Raw genomic sequence first — 17933 nt, 5'->3', positions numbered from 1 at the left:
CACATACCTAAATGGGGGCAGATATGACTGAGCAAGCTACAAACTCAGGTCAGGGGCTACCTAGCATGTCACACAGTCAAGCCCCAGAACCCACCCACTTACCTTTGTCAATCTGTACAGGACTCATACCAAGGCTGGCAAAACTAGGTTTTTTAACCACCATAGTGGCTTCTTTCTGTTAGGAAATAATGATTCTGAGATAAACTAAACCTTGAATGATCAACAACTTCTCAGAATTCCTAGGTTAGGATGGTCTGTTCTACCATTCTTTTTTTCAAAATTTGCTGTGAATTATCTTTAAGTTTTGAATATGTTTAATGACCTGAACATTGCTCTTAGGATGAGCTGACCCATACTACTACCTCACATGGAACCCTCTTTCTCCATTGTGGCCAGTGGGCTCAACCTTGCCCAGGAGCATGTGCTAACCCTCTACAGACATCTGCAAGTTCAATAAATGCCAAAAGAGTTGAGTGCCTTCAGGGTTCCCTCCCCCTTCTCCCCTCTCCCACCTAGCAGTTTCCTGTGAACCAATCCTCCCTCAACTTTGTAAGCCCAAAGGATGCAAGCAGCATTCCTTATCAGGGCAACAGATAGAGATGAGAATGTGAGGCTTACAAAGTCATTATGCAGATGTAGCAGATCAACAACCAGGGTTTCTTTCATAAACTCTTAGCTTGCAAAATCATTAGTTCCCTGAATTTCCAAAAAGTAAAAGATTTTAGCATAGTCAAATGCATGTTTCAAAGGATATTCAAAAATCCTAGAGAATATTAATGTTTATTGCCTTAAACTGAATAGGAATAACTTCAAGAAAGGAAGCTACTCATGATCTGTGTAAATTTAGGTAGAAAAGACCTGTCAAAATATTACTCATAATTTCCATTTTATTTATAGGTTCACATAAAACATACATACTCTTCTGCTAAGGTAGGTTTATGGTTAGTTTTCATAATACAATCCTTCACCTGAGAGTACAAGAGAGGAAAACACCACAGTGACCAACTGAGAACTTCACAGGCAGGAACCTACTAGCATACCATAGGTGGCCAGTCACACACAACAATACTGTGCTGCCCAACCCTCCAAAGAAAGCCACAAAGGCTTGCATTTGGATACTTTAAATGCAAAGTATCAAAGGAAAAAATGCACACTCTTTGATTATAGTCACACCATCATAATAGTTGCGACTGTGCAAAAATACTGTTTTCAAATAATTACATAAAAAAGGAACTCACACAAGCTATAAAAACGGTGCCACAAAAAACAATTTTGAGGGGAAAGTCGAGTATCCTCAGAAGCTAGTTGGAGGCATATAATAAGCCTCTGTACTATGTTTACCCTACCTAACCCATCACATTCAATAAATGACTAAAATTACTGAAACACTGAATGAGGATGTACATGACTGGATATAGGAAGGATACCATCTCAATGGNCCAAAGAAAGCCACAAAGGCTTGCATTTGGATACTTTAAATGCAAAGTATCAAAGGAAAAAATGCACACTCTTTGATTATAGTCACACCATCATAACAGTTGCGACTGTGCAAAAATACCGTTTTCAAATAATTACATAAAAAAGGAACTCACACAAGCTATAAAAACGGTGCCACAAAAAACAATTTTGAGGGGAAAGTCAAGTATCCTCAGAAGCTAGTTGGAGGCATATAATAAGCCTCTGTACTATGTTTACCCTACCTAACCCATCACATTCAATAAATGCCTAAAATTACTGAAACACTGAATGAGGATGTACATGACTGGATATAGGAAGGATACCATCTCAATGGGAAAGAATATGAACATGAAAGAGCAGACATGTGCCAGTTAAGACACCTTTATATAAATGTAAACAGAAATTTTTACCCCAACTAAAAGTGGAAACTGTCTCGGAAAAGGAAAAGTTCTGTTTCTCACAGATCTTATATATTCATGTGTGTATGCCTGTGTATATAAATACAAAGCAGTCGAACACACCTTGACATTCATTCACACGCAAGCAAGTGACACGAGGAAGCCCCTTTTCTCACAGGGTGATTCAGGCAGACCCTGGCTGTTCTGAATTTTCACATGCGTGTTGGCATAGGGAACAATATCAAAAGCAAAGAAACTAGGCATTAGCAACATCAAAAGAATCACAAGGTAACAACAAAAAATTTCTAATAAAGTCATAAACTTATTTCTAACAACCAGCCTAAACTAAACACATACACTTAGAGAATATATCCAGATGCAAATTTACAGAGAATATGCAAAGCATTAATTAGAACAATTGGGTTGGATACTCAAATTCAAGAAAAAGAACAGAAAAATATGTGGCAAAATTAAACATGGGTTCTGCAAACATCAAATATTAAGAAGAAAATTCTGAAGTAGTTCTCAGAAAACTCTAAGGACTTTGGCAAGCATGAAATAACCTGTTATACCCACAGTATGCACAAACGCTTCTTACCCATCCATTTAACATTAACACAAACACAGGAAACTTGAAAACCACACACACATCATTAAGCTCATGTGCAACAAAATTAAGCCATTAAATGAGCATCCCATAAAGATCACTTGTCCCTAAGAGGAAACTAAAGAGAGGTTAACTGCATGCCACAAAGACTTGTAATTGTTTCACTTTAGGTCTCCGTCTCCTTCTCCATCCCCTTGGATGGACTTTTTGATACGAAGCAACATGGTAGTAAGCCACTGATCCAAGCGAGATATTGAGTCAAATTCCTTCACCTAGTTTAAGGTTAGAGGAATAGGAATTAGTCCATTAAGATACAATTCAAACAAAATGGCTGTTTAAATATAGTGATAATCTACCAACTTTTTTCATTTAAAATTATTCATTCCAGCTCCAAACTTTCTTCATTAAAATTTGCTTATTTTTTCATTATCCTCTGCCTATTTTGATGGAGCTATTAAGTTTCTGTGCCTTTTATATTGCTCTGTGTGCTAACTTGTGATAACAAAAATTCCTAACAGCATTTATAATTGGAAGAAGAGCACATTTAATGTGAAGGAAATTAGACCATGTATAAGACTTAGAAGGGAACATGGAAAATTAACAGTGTCCCAATATTCATTGCATGTATGAAAGCAGTACTCCTTTAACTCACTTCAGCACACTACTAAAAGAATGACATTTCAATAGGATGAAAATAGTTTTGTAGCAAAAGTTAAATGGGAGAACATTTCTTTCTGCTATTGCTTCAAAGCTATGATGAATATATTAATGGCAGATATTAAGAAACTTTTGATTCTAAGCATAAGATAGCAAAAGATAGGAAAATGGAAGATTGATGATATAAAGAAAAAACTTCCATTTATTTTATGCCAGGAATATGTTGTCATTATATTTTAAATTGCATTTAACTGATTTTACTGAACACTTATTTATGGAGCAGACTATTTTCAAAAGAAAACATTCTTAAAAGAGCAAATTGTAACACATATGGCATTTTTTCTTGAATTTGTTTCACAGTTAAATTTACCATGGCTAACGAAGCTGTATTGTTGTGTACCACTCTGCCTGGTTTCAGGAATTGTAACTCTACCCCCCATGGCTAAGGATGAGTGAGGACCTCCAGAATGTGAGCCAAAGGAGCAATGGAGACATTGCCAAAGGAGACAATGCTTGTCTCTAGTAGCAAATGGCTCCTGTGAGCCACAGGAGACAATGCTTGTCTCTAGTAGCAAATGTCTCTAATAGTACTGCTGCCTCAATTTCCTCTCCCTGCCCCCAAAGCATGGTCTATGTTGTTGATGGGTAAGTCCCCTCAGAGAGGGGGCAACCAAAGCCAGACATGATCACTTGGGAGGCCATCATGGAAGGACTAGGGACTGCAACAAAGAATGAGCAATGGACCCTTGCCCCCAGGCTATGTGACATAGCCCAAGTCCCCAGGTCCTCTGGGAGAAGAGCTTCCTGGCTCTAATCCACTTAAGCCTGAATACCTGATGGGGAGGGGTGCAGTTCCTTGCCTTGCCAGAGCAGATCCTGGGGGAAAATCTGGCATCACAAAGAATTCCTGAAAAACCTGTGAAAACTGCTCTGCTAAAAGTGCTTTCATTCATATGTTAAGGGTCCAAGCAGGAAACCCTAAAAGTTTCTGTAAAACTCCCTTTCTGACAGACTCTAACTCAGACTAAGCCCTCAGATTTCTTTGAAATGTTATCTACAGTTTGATCCTCGCCACCCTATATTCCTGTGTATTACAACCCAATAAAAGCCCCTGGAGGAAGGGGCTTGAGGCCCTTCCCCTTTGAGGGATCGGCTACCTCTCCTCCCCAAGCAGATCATGTCTTGTTTACTTTCATCCATGGGGGACAGGGTGACTTGCGGGAAAAGTCACCCCCACACTGTATAATTATATAGGTTTTTGGAATATATAAAACATGACCTTTGGAAAACACAATTTCAGTATACTGGAATAATGTTAAAATAAATGTTCAGCATTTACATAATGAAAAAAAAAAGAAGTTTCTGTAACTTAAAACTTCAAAGAATGTACTATACCAGAAAGACCTAACTTACTGCTTCAGTGTAAGCTTCACTGTTCTGTTCTTCATGAGCTTCTAGAAGTTTCTAGTAACAAATATGAAAAAGTTAGTTCAGTATGCTAAAAAGTTCCATCTCTGAATAAAGATACTGTAAATACAGAAACAGCCTTAGTATCACATTTACTGATATTGCCAAATACTTTACAAAGTTGGAGAAATGAATTCAAGTACAAACACAGAATTACCCCAAGTCATGAGTCCAGTAATTTTGTTAACATTTCTGAATTGCCTTCTTCAGAATACAACACTATGTCCCTGACTCTTAGTGGCATTTGAAATCTATTACACAAAAGCAGGAAAGACTCTTTAGCAGACTTCACAGAATTAGAATTTCACTTCACACAGTTCCACCTGATAGCAAACACTTTTTTCTTCAAAGTTCTAACTTTACTTACTTTCAATAATTTACATTCTCTTGAATCAGTAAATGCTGGAAACATTTCCTCATACTTCTCAAGAGCAAGCTGAGAGAGAAAAACCATTTGTTAATATTCGACTCACTAAACCAGGAAACAAAGCTTTGAACATTCCATTAACTTCAGTTAAGACTTGTCTACATTCTATTTAAGTGTATAAGAAGTAGAGTGTTAAATTCAACATTAAAATTAACATAGGAATCCTATTTATTCTGATTTTCAATTTCAGTTAAGAATAAATTAGAGCCCTGGCTGGTGTAGCTCAGTGGATTGAACGCAGGCCTGCAGACTAAACAACCGCGGTTCGATTCCCAGTTGGGGCACATGCCTGGGTTGCAGGCCAGTTCCCAGCAGGGGACGCATGAGAGGCAGCCACATATTGATATTTCTCTCCCTCTCTCCTTCCCTTCCCCTCTAAAAATAAATTAATAAAACATTTAAAAAATAAATTAGATCATTTACCAAAAACTCATAGATCGGTGTCAGTTGGCATTCATTAAATGAAATTCATCCTTAACACTGTTCTGTATCCCCCCAAAATCACTTAGACCATTGTTCAAGGGTACAGGGAAGAATGCTTTTCCTCTTTTGGTTTGAATCCTGCTGTTCCACCTCCAACTAAAAACAAAAAGGTTACCCAACTCTCTGCCTCTTGTCTCTCAGCTTTTACTTGCCTTTTCACCTTCTCACAATTCTCATTCCAATTACACTTCTACGTTTTTTTTAAAGGAAGGTATTTTACTTGTATTGTCTCCCCCTAGGCTCACTAATTTCTTTAAGGCAAAACTACTGAAGGAAATGTGGCTACCAGGGAACTTTAAGAGAACAGTTTAGGCAGCTGTTACAAGATTACAGCTGAGGCATATACCGTATTATTATTATTATTTTTAAGGTACTCAGCTTAGTCTTGCAACTAACAAATACCACCCAAATGAAGTGATATCAAGAACAATACAGTACTGGAGGGACACCTCCTCTCATGGGTAATGTGTATCAGTAAACTAGTGCTGAAGGACTGACTCCTTACCTTGGCATTCAACTCATCGACTATGAAGTGACAGATGCCTGCTTTAAAGAAGTAGTCCTTTGCACTGTACTTCAACAGAGGATTATCCATGGTGTTGGCTCCAACCTAGGCACAGAAAGCAGAGTCAAATTTAAAATGTGTGGCTGCTTCTTCCTTTTTCCTTTTTAAATTTAATTTATTGAGTCTCTTCTTTCTCTCTGCTGCATAGTATTCCATTGTGTAAATGTACCACAGTTTTTTTATCCATTCATTTACTGATGGGCACTTAGGCTGTTGGGCACTTCCAGCACTTGGCTATTGCAATTGTGCTGCTATGAGCACTGGAGTGCATAGGTCTTCTGAACTGGTGTTTCAGGATTCTTAGGGTATAATCCCAGCAGTGGAATCGCCAAGTTAAAAGGCAGTTCCATTTTTGGTTTTTGAGGAAATACTGTTTTCCACAGCAGCCAAACAGTCTACATTCTCACCAACAGTGCACCAGGGTTCCCTTTCCCCAATATCCTCGCTAGCATTTGTTGTCTCTTGATTTGTTGTCTCTTGATTTGTTAATGAAGGCCATCCTTACCAGTGTGTATTTCACTGCTGATTAAAAAGAAAAATTTAATTTACTGAGGTAACACTGATTAATAAAACCATATAGGTTTCAAGTGTACAATTCAATAAAACATCATCTTTCTACCCCCATTTATCCTGACTTTGCCCACTTCTACTTCCCCCCACCCTCCTTTTCCTCTGACTGTAGGGATACTGCTGACTGTGTCTATGTGCCATAGATATATATTGTTTTTTAAATGGTTTGGGTTCTTATATTAGGCATACTGATTCTCATCCACTGCCTTAAGAAAATACTTCTGTATCTTAGTTTAACTATGAAATAAATTATTTTAATATAGTAGCACAAACTAAAAATTTTTAGTAGAAGAAAAAGTATTTAATTAATTGCTGACCTGTTAAAAATGACTCAGAAGACTTCTACTTGCAGGAAGATGTAACAGACACACTTTGCTCCATCTTTCCTAAGTGCAACTGAAAGCCCAGTTATTTTATATAAAACAAATCTAAGACTGAAAGGTGAAGAGAAAAGAGCAGACTGATAGGGACCCTGAGACAAAAGGAAAAACATGACTGTGAGTTCCCTGGGTCTTCTTTTTCTTTCATGTACCCTTGACTTTTTATAGAGAAAGTCAGCCACCTATAAAAGCCATTGGATGCAGGGGAAAAAAATAAAGGGAATAGACAAAGAGTCTGCTGTCTCTAACACCAAAAGGACTAGCAAAGAGGAAGCTTAGCAAGACAGAAAATGTTAATACTGCTCTACTGCAGCCAAACACCACAAGAAAACTGTGGCTCTACCCTCACTCACATTATCAAAGGCCAAGGAGGAAACCAAGACGTCCAACTTATCGAGTCTGCAAAGAGGAGCTCAACATTCCTGCCAAGATGGCTTCAGAGAAAGTCAAAAGGGGAGTTAATCCTTCATCCCTGCCAGCTAGTAATGAACCCACCTTCCACCCCTATCACTGACGTAGTGGAGACCACATGAGGAACCTGGTTCTACCTCCATCCAGCAGGAACCAGATGTTCTCATCTCCCAGCTGGTTTCAGAAGAGGCCTGGTAGAGGTTTAAGATTTCACCAGCACTTGGCAGTAGCAAGGACAACCCCAGTGTAGAGATGGTGGAGGGTAAGCAGGAGCTGGAACAAAATGAGGGCCACCCTCCAGATGTCAATGAAGGCCAGTGGGGAGCCTGAACTTCTGACCTCTACCTGGCAGTAATGAGATGATACTCTTCTTCAGCCAGAGCAGTGTTACAGAAAACCCATTGACACAGAAGGTTTAAGTAATATCCAGTCTCATAAAATAATAGTCTATCAAAACTTACTCACCATACCAAAAAAACAAGAAAGATCTCAAGCTTAATTTTAAAAAGGCAACCCACAGATGACAGCTCTGAGACTGACAAAAATTTTAGAAGTATCTAACAATGGTTTTGAAGGCGCCCTCAGAAAAATACTTCAAACTAGCAATATAAAAACACTTCAAAATGTTTTTAAAAATCAACAAAGTAAAAGAAATCCACTGCAAAAAAGTCCCGAAGACATGAAGAAGAACCAAATGGACATTTTAGAACCAAAAAATACAAAACCCACATAAAAAGTGGATGGGAACCACACGATCGCGGTTCAATTCCCAGTCAGGGCACATGCCTGGGTTGCAGGCCAGTTCCCAGCAGGGGACTCACAAGAGGCAACCATACATTGATATTTCTCTCCTTCTCTCCTTCCCTTCCCCTCTAAAGATAAATAAATTAAAAATTTTAAAAATTTTTAAAAAAAAGTGGATGGGCTGCCCTGGCTGGTGTAGCTCAGTGGATTGAGTGTGGGCCTAGGAACCAAACAACCTCACTTTGATTCCCAGTCAGGGCACATGCCTGGGTTGCAGGCCAGTTCCCAGCAGGGGACGCAAGAGAGGCAACCATACATTGATATATCTCTCCCTCTCTCCTTCCCTTCCCCTCTAAAGATAAATAAATAAAATCTTTTTAAAAAGTGGATGGGCTCAAGAGCAGTAGATGAGTGGGACAGAGGAAAGAATCAACAAATTGATGACAGAACACAGAACATTAGAAATTACTGAGTCTGAACAACAGAGAGAAGACAAACTGAAAAAAAAAATAGAGCATAAGGGACTTGTGAAACTAACACTGGGGTCCTCTAAGTCTTGGAAGGGGAGGAGAAAACGAGAGCAGCTAAAACAGTACTTGAAGAAAAAATGGCTAAAAACTTCCAAATCTGGCAAGAAACAAAAGCCTACAGATTCAAGAAGTTTAGTGAAACCCAGACAGGATAAAAGAAAATCTATCCATACCAAGGCACACAAACTTCTGAAAACTGAAGAAAAAGAAGAAATTGAAAGACAAAAACATCCCCTTACAGGAGAAAAACAACATGAATGACAGCCAACTTTCTCATCAGAAACCACAGAGGCCATAAATGGCCCTTTTTCAAGTACTAATACAAACAAACAAACAAACCACCAACCCAGAATTGTATACTCAGGGAAAATATGCTTCAGGAATGAAAAGGAAATTAAAACATTCCCAGATGAAGGAAAACAAAAAGAATATGTTGCCAATATACCTATCTTAAAAGAATGGCAAAAGGATATTCTTTAAACAGACAGGAAACAATAAAAGAAGGAATCTCAAATCATCAGGAAGGAAGAACACAGCTAACAAAATGTGGCTGAATACAAGGAGCTTTTCTTCTCTTAAGTTTTCTTTCTTTTTTTTTAAAGAGTGTTTTTTTAATATTTTATTTATTTATCTTTTTAGAGGGGAAGGGAAGGAGAGAGGAAAGAAACATCAATGTATGGTTGCCTCTCGTGCATCCTCTGCTGGAAACTGGCCTGCAACCCAGGCATGTGCCCTGACCGGGAATTGAACCTCGATCCTTTGGTTCGCAGGCCCACGCTCAATCCACTGAGCTATACCAGCCAGGGCCTTAAGTTTTCTAAATTATGTTTGATGGTTAAAGCAAAATTATAATACTAACTAATGTGGTTCTAAATGTATATAAAGAAAACAAGACAATTATATACTGAACTGAGAGAGTAAAGAGACAGAAAATAAAAAGGAAGGTAAGATTTCTATATTTCACTGGAACTGACAAAATGAAGATACCATTAGCCTATGATAAATTATATAACAGCCAGAGCAATCACTAAAAAGGCCATTCAAAGATATATTCAAAAACACTACAGATAAGTCACTCACTGAACAACATGAAAACAGAGCAATGAAAATCAACATAAATACAAAACAACATATAAAATGGAAAATGTAAGCCTTAATAGAGCAGTAATTACAATAAATGTGGTCTAAATATGCCATTGGCAAAATGAATTAAAAAGCATGACCTATCAACATGCTGTCCATAAGACACTCACTTCAATTATAATGATATAGGCAGGATGAAAGAGTGCAAAAAAGATATATAAAACAATCAAAAGGAAGCAGGAGAAGCCATATTATTATCAAAAAGTAGATTTCAGAGCAAAGACAACTATCAGAGAATAACATTATGCAAGGTGGGCAAAAGTAGGTTTACAATTGTGAGTACACAAACACAATTTATTCTTGTATTATTATTTATTAATTGTGTTACTTTCCATATGAACAATTGTAAACCCACTTTGCCCCACCCTATATAATGAATGATAAAAGGGTAAACCCACCAAAAAGACATAGCAATTCTAAATATGTATGTAGCAAGCAAAAGAGTCACAAAATATGTGAAGCAAGGACTAATAGAAATGAAAGGAGAGATAGACACAACTATAATTATAGTTGGAGACTTCCACATTCCAAGCTCAACAATGGATAGATCTAGAAAGAAAACTGACAAGTATATAGAACTCAACAACATCAACAAAGGACAGAAATAATGAAGGTAATCATGACAACCAATAAACTAGAAAAAAAGAAAAAAAACAACAAACAAAAATAACTGAAATCCACCAAGTATTTAAACAATGAACACTAATCTTTCAAACTCTTCCAGAAAAATAGAAGAAATGGGAATACTATTCCTCATGGCATTACCTTACTACCAAAACCAAACACATCACAAGAAAACAAAATTAAAGATCAATGTCCCTGTATGAATATGAATGCAAAATCCTCAACAAAATACTAGCAAACTAATTCCAGCAACTTATGAAAAGAATTATATAATTATAAAGTTAAGGATTTTGTCTATAGTGAAGTCTGGCCTTTGCCCATGACTCCTGATAGGTAATCTCTTAAGCCCTTGTAATGTCCTGCCTGATAAGAGTGTTTTTCTTTACTTGGGGGCCTTAGGCATCGTGGTTCAACACACCTTGTGGAAGAACTGGAGGGACTGAAGAATCTAGTCAGCCACATGGTCAACCACATCTACATGACTGAGCCCCAATAAAAATTTTAGACACTAAATTCAGGTCAGCTTCCCTTGTTGACAACACACTATGCATATTTTCTCATATTGTTAAATAAAGTAAGTGCTATTTGTACAATTCTAGGTGTCCTCTCGGGAGGACAATAGGAAGTTCCACACTTGGAACCCTCCTGGATCCTGCCCTATGACATGTCCTACTTTAGCTGATTTCCATCTGTATATTCTTTTATAATAAATCATAACTATAACAGCCTTCATTGTGTTCTATAAATCCTAGGGAATTATCAAACCTACAGGTGTTCTTGGAGACCCCTAAACTTTGCAATGACCAATTATGATTTGTTCCAGAAATGTAAAGTTGGTTCGACATACGAAAATCAATGAAATATAGCACCTTAATGGAATTAAAAGACAAAAACTTTATGATCTTCTCAACAGATACAGAAAAAGCACTTGACAAAATACAATACCTTTTGATGATAAAAATAGTTAAACTAGGAAGAAAAGGGAACTTCTTCAAACTAATAAAGGGCATCTATTAAAAAATCCACAGCGAACATCATACTTAATGATGAGAGACTAAAAGCTTTCCTCCTAAGATGGGAACAATAAAAGGATGTCTGCCCTTGCTACTTCTACTTAACATTGTACTGGAAGTTATAGCCAGGACAAGTGACAAAAAAATGAAGTAAAGGGCATTCAGATGGAGAAGAAGCCGTAAAACTATTGCTATTGGAAGATGATGTTACTTTGTGTATTAAAAAATCCTGATCAATTCACAAAGCAAACACTGGAGCTAATAAACAAGTCCAGCAATGTTTCAGTGTATGAAACTAGCAATTAACAATCCGAAAATGAAACAAAGTCCATTTATAATAGCACCAAGAGAATAAAATACTTAGAGGTATATTCAACCAAAGAAGTATAAGACTTGCACACTGAAAACTATAAAATATTGAACAAAATTAAAGATATAGTAAGTGGAAGGTCATCTTATTTTCACAGATTGTAAGACTTAACGTTAAGATGACAATATTTTCCAAACTGGTCTACAGATTCAATGCAATCGTCATTAAATCACAGCTGGTTTCTTAGCAGATATTGATAACTGATCCTAAAATTCATATGGAAATGCAAAAACCCCAAATAGCCAAAGCAATCTCTAAAAAGAAATTGGAAAACTCACATGTCCTGATTTCAAAATTTACTACAAAGCTACAGTAATCAAACCGTATGGTAATGGCATGAAGATGGACATAAAGATCAACAGATTAGAACAGAGCCGAGAAATAAACTTTTGCATATTGGTCAAATAATTTTCAACAGGGTACCAAGACCATTCGATGGCAAAAGGAAAGTGTATTCAACAAATAGTGGTGGGAGCACTGAAAGTCTACAGGCAAAAAAAATGCTGTTGAATCCTCAACTAACACCATATATAAAACATTAAATCAATAAGGACCAAAATTCTAAACCGGAGAGCTAAAACTATAAAACTTGTAGAACAAAACATAGAAGAAAAGCTTAATAACCTTGACCTTAGTAACTTCTTGGATACAACATGAAAAACAGGCAAGAAAAGAAAAATTAGAGAAATTGGACTCAATACAAATTTAAAACTTTGTGCATCAAAGGATACTAATAACAAAGTAAAAGGGCAACCCACAGAATGGGAGACAACATTTTCAAATCACTTATCTTATAAGGGATTAATATCCAGAATATATAAATAACTTCTAAAACTCAATAACAAGAAAATAAATTTGCATATGAATGTCCAATAAGCATATGAAAAGATACTCAACATCACTAATCATTAAGGAAATGAAAATCAAAAACATGAGATAGTGCTTCACACTCATTAGGGTAGTTATTATTAAACAAACAAACAAACATAAAAAAAGAAGTATTACTGAGACTGTGGAGAAACTGAAACCCCTGAACATTGCTGGTAGGGTGGTGAAATGGTATGGCAACTGTGGAAAACAATCTGGCAGTTCCTCAAAAAGTTAAAAATGAACTTATTATATGACCCAGCAATATCCCACTCCTAGATATATATCTAAGAGAACTGCAAACATACCCCCAAGAAAAACTTGGACACAACTGTCCACAGCAGCAAGGATTCATAACAGCACCAAAGTGAAAACAACATAAATTTCCATCAAATAATAAATGAACTGGAATATTACTCAGTTATGAAAATGAATGAAGTATCAATACATTTTACAACATAAGTGAACACTGAAAAAAAAGCTAAGTGAAAGAACCCAGTCACAAAAGGCCATACAGCATATGATTCCATAAATATTAAAGGCCTAGAATCAGCAAATACATTTAGAAAGACAACAGATGGTGGTTTCCAAGGACTTGGAGGAGGAGACAATGAGGTTTCTTTTTAGGATGATGTTTTGGAATTAGGTAATGGTAATGATTATATACCTTTGTGAATATACTAAACACCACAGACATGGTACTCATTTAAAGGATGAATTATATAATGTATGAATTATATCTCAATAAAAAAGAAAGTTAAATTAAAAAAAGATTCAGAGTAAATTCTATCAGAAGTTGAAGAGACAGCAGTAACCTCACCTGCTCATAAATTTCAATGGCTTTCTGGTATTGCTCAAGCTGGGCAGCATATGCTGCCACCTTCAGCAGACACTTGTTAGCTGAACTGAAATAAAAAACCATAGTACAGTAAGTAACAAATTGATAGAAAAATAAAAAGATATACTAGTGTACCTTCATTTGGTACAGTACAATACATTCACAGAGTATAGTGAAGATTTGTCTTTTTTTTTAGTCCCATTTCCCTCCCTTTATTCCCTTCCACCCTGCACACCCCCTCATCCACACACCCCCCTACTTTAGTTCATGTCCAAGGGTCCTACATATAAGTTCTTTGACTTCTATATTTCCTACTATTCTTAATCTACCCGTCTATCTTCTACCTACCATTTATGCTACTTATTCTCTGTACCTTTTTCCCTCTAACCCCACCGATTCCACCACTAATAACCCTCCATGTGATCTCTATTTCTGTGATTTTGTTTCTGTTCTAGTTATCTGCTTAGTTTTTGTTTTAGGTCTGGCTGCTAATAACTGTGAGTTTGTGGTTATTTTACCATTCATATTTTTTATCTTCTTAGATTAATGCCCTTTAACGTTTCGTATAATAAGGACTTGTGATGATGAACTCCTTTAACTCGACCTTATCTGGGAAACATTTTATCTGCCTTTCCATTCTAAATGGTAGCTTTACTGCATAGAACAATCTTGGATGTAGGTCCTTGCCTTTCATGACTTGGAATACTTCTTTCCAGCCCCTTCTTGCCTGCAAGGTTTCTTTTGAGAAATCAGCTGATAGTCTTATGAGAACTCCTTTGTAGGTAACTGTCTCCTTTTTTTCTTGATGCTTCTAGAATTCTCTCCTTCATTTTAATCTTGGGTAATGTAATTATGATGTGCCCTGGTGTGACCAACTTCTTTGGGACTCTCTGAGCTTCCTGGACTTCTTGGAAGTCTATTTCCTGGGTGGGTAGGTTTGTGTACATTGTAGGACCCCCTGTTGGTCTCTCCAGTGAACTTTCCTGTGAGGCTGGGAGTTTCTCCTCCCGCCTCAGGCCCCTGAGGTGTTTTCAGTCAGAGGTTTGAGGTTTTCTTTCCCCATGCTGGAACTCTGGGTTGCACAGTCTGTCTCACTCCCCAGTGGTTCCTCCCAGTTTATCTGCACGCGAATATGGGACTGCTCAGTCTGCAATCTTCCGCCTTGCCGGGTCCACCAGCTACTGCCTTGCCTGCCAACTGCCCCCTTGCTGCAAGTCCTTTCCACCTGGCTGCCCGTCTCTCCCCCTCCTACTGGTGTGGATGAATGCTTCTTTTTTAAATCCTTGGTTGTTGGACTTCCATACAGTTAGATTTTTCTGTCAATTCTGGTTGTGTTTTGTTTTTAAATTTGTTGTTGCCCTTCTTTTGGTTGTGTGAGGAGGCACAGCGTGTCTACCTACACCTCCATCCTGGCTGGGAAGATCTGTCTCTTAGTACACTTGACAAAAACCCATACTTGCCTATTGGATTCTTCTCCTTTGTAATAATCAGCTGATTGTTCATAATGTGTGATAGCCTGAAAAGACACACATGTTATTGCCTGAAAAGACACACATGTTATTGTGTGTTATTCAAACTTATTTAAACTCATTTAAAGAGTTGCATTTAAAATTACACTTGCATGGGTATTTTTCTTATTAATAAACCCTATCTCAACAGTAAACCCTTCACAATTTTGCCAACTTTATTTAGGGAACAGAAAAATACATGCAGCTCTGTAAGTCTGGTGGCAGAATGCTTACTGTCCATCAAAATCTCTTCTCCCCTTCCCCAGTGGCAAACCCAGCTACAGCATTTTCCCAGCCTATACTCCAGTTAGGGTAGCTATGAGACCTATTCTTTCCAATGGAATATAAATGGACATGCTGTAACTACTTTCAGACTTGGTCCATACATCAGACTTTGCATCTTTTGCTGGGTCGTTTCCTTTTCTCATGAGCTAGAACGTCAATGGCCAGTCTAGAGTAACAATGGAAGCCAAAAGCTAGACAGCAAAACTTGCTTTCCCAGATCCTAAATAATTACAAAGGGCAAAATGCACCCCAAACCCCTTGTTCCCACCACTGTCAAACCCAGAACAGCTACACTGGATTATTAATTTTGAGATATGTAGAGTCCTACTAGATTTAGACTTGTGGCTTGCTAAAGCAGCAGACTATCTTCACTAATAACACAAGTGTCATCTAAAATAAAGGTGTTGTTTGAAATCTAAAATGTGTGGTGCTCAATAAACAGTGATTTATTTATTCCTCAATAAACAGGAGAGGAAACAGAAGTCGCAGGCTTGAAAGTTAGAAGCTATTGTCCTGCTGTGGAATAAGACTTAGTAGTAAAATGAAGCATGTGACAACAAAGAAGGCAAATGCCTATTGGAGCTGGAAACTCTGTGGAAATAAAACTTACAGAAAAAGCCAAATGACAGTGTATACTGCTATTTTCAGCAAGGTTTTATAAGAAAAAATAATGTAAGCAATTAGCCATTTGGTAGGCAATTATGAAAAGAAACATACAAAGTGCAGAGATAGGGCCTTATGAAATTGGAAAGGCCAATATCCCTAATAGCAAGAGGTAAGTCTGAGCAATGTTTTAAATGATGGGCCTGGAAAACTTTTCCGTAACAGGCCAGATAATAAATATTTTAGATTTTGTAAACTATACATTCTATTTTTACTATTTATCCCTCCTGTGGTAGCACAACTGTAGCCACAAATGATACATAAATGAACAAGTGTTCCTATATGCAAATAAACCTTACTCAAAAATTTCAGTTTCATTTAATTTTTGTCATAAATGCTTTTCTTCTCGATTTAAAAATGCGAAAACCATTCTTAGCTTTCAGACATACAAAAACAGCTGGTTGGTTTGTAGATTATATTTCAAGGTTTTTCCAGTAAACCTAAAAGAAACCTATGTGAAAATCATATTACAGGTGCTTCCCACTAGTTCAATGACTTCAAAGTAGCCCTAAAGAGTTAAGAGAAGCCCAAAGATAAGGCAGAAAAATAAATGCGAGGTCCAGCATAAATAACACCCCTCTTTATTATGTAATAAAATCTTTTATTATAAAATCATAAGCATGGAATTCTGTAACATAACAGTATCACACTCAAGCATACCATAAAACATTTTTGGTGAAATGTTCAAATTAAAACTATAAATTATTACACCCATATTATTACCCTACCAAACCACACTCAAACAGGTCTTACTTCTGATGGACCCACATTGAGTTGGTCAAAAAGTTTGTTTAGTTTTTTCCGTACAGTGGCTCTAGTAGTGCTTAGTTGTCTTTAACTTCATTTGAAACAATTTTGTTAGATTGTATTGTGACAGTTGTCATATCAGCATGCATTTAAAAAAAAATCAAAATTGGTGAATTTTTGTGCATCCATTTTGATACTGAAGATAAAAGAAGATATGCAACATTGTCAGCGTATTATGCTTTACTATTTTAAAAAAGGTAAAAAAGCAAGGGAAACAAAAAAAAGATTCATGCAGTGTATGAAGAAGGTGCTATGACTGATCAAACATGTCAAAAGTGGTCTGTGAAGTTTCTTGGTACTATTGATATTTTGGCTAAATAATTCTTAGCTGTGCGACTGCATTATGCATTGGAAGATGTTTAGCAGCATCCCTGGCCCCTACCCACTAGAAGCCTGTAGTGGGAGATAGCTGGCATACTCAAAATATCCACATCAACAAAGTTATTGGTGAAAATAAAAAATGTGTCTTTTTTTTTTACAGAAAAAACTAAATGGATTTTTTGGCCAACCCAATAACAGGCTAGGAAACTGTATTAGGAAACCACTTGGGTATAGTTACAGGCACAGAGAACTAACTGGAAGCAAACCAACCTGGCTCATAAAACAAAGGTCCCTTTCCTGCAGGTGATAATGGTGATAACAAAGAATGCAGAGCCACTGGCTGAAAAGGGCAGAGCCAGTATCAGCCTTGACTAGACTTCAGTTGTTGACAAAACTGGAAGTTTTGTGAAAAAGAGACACTTCTAAAGTGTCTGTTTTTATGTCTATCATTATATCACTAAGCCTGTTTGAATGAGTATGTTTTGGGTCTATTTGTTTCAGCCATTTAGCCTACCCAAATAATATGCACCCTCTCCACCCCAAAATTTTCTCAGCATTATTTATTATAGAGGAAAAACCAGAAACAACTTAAGTAAATATAATGAGCTACTATGCTATTATTAAAAGTAATGCATAGAAAATTCAATATAGAAAGTTATTTATGAAATATTAAAGCCATAAAAGAACAGGTACATTATACAACTGTATAGACACATCCAGAAGACATCTGGTAGAATATATTCCTTTGATGCACTTGTCAGAGCTGCTATATACATACACACGTGGGATTATATGAT

The 17933-nt window shown here is 37.0% G+C and overlaps 1 protein-coding gene across 6 annotated transcripts in view; it reads right to left on the bottom strand.

The window, feature by feature from the left end:
* Window positions 1-1445: 1445 nt before the first annotated feature.
* The window catches only part of NAPB (NSF attachment protein beta), a 63759-nt gene continuing 47271 nt past the window's right edge, over window positions 1446-17933 (bottom strand). For 5 of the 6 annotated variants that reach the window (XM_037057001.1, XM_037057000.1, XM_037057002.1 and 2 more), the window contains 6 exons: window positions 15013-15068; window positions 13535-13619; window positions 6003-6107; window positions 4955-5023; window positions 4534-4584; window positions 1446-2735 (listed from right to left, as the gene is read on the bottom strand). In XM_037057001.1, coding sequence (XP_036912896.1) covers window positions 2625-2735; window positions 4534-4584; window positions 4955-5023; window positions 6003-6107; window positions 13535-13619; window positions 15013-15068 — 477 coding nt within the window. In that variant the 3' untranslated portion in view covers window positions 1446-2624. The remainder of the gene's footprint in view (window positions 2736-4533; window positions 4585-4954; window positions 5024-6002; window positions 6108-13534; window positions 13620-15012; window positions 15069-17933) is intronic. The other variant, XM_037057004.1, reaches the window with a different exon arrangement.

The sequence above is a fragment of the Sturnira hondurensis genome, unplaced genomic scaffold, assembly GCF_014824575.4.
Source record: "Sturnira hondurensis isolate 20B ecotype Veracruz unplaced genomic scaffold, ASM1482457v3 Scaffold0009244, whole genome shotgun sequence".
Lineage (NCBI taxonomy): Eukaryota > Metazoa > Chordata > Mammalia > Chiroptera > Phyllostomidae > Sturnira > Sturnira hondurensis.
The sequence above is the reverse complement of the archived record's forward strand: the minus strand, read 5'-3'. Positions and strand labels throughout refer to the sequence as shown.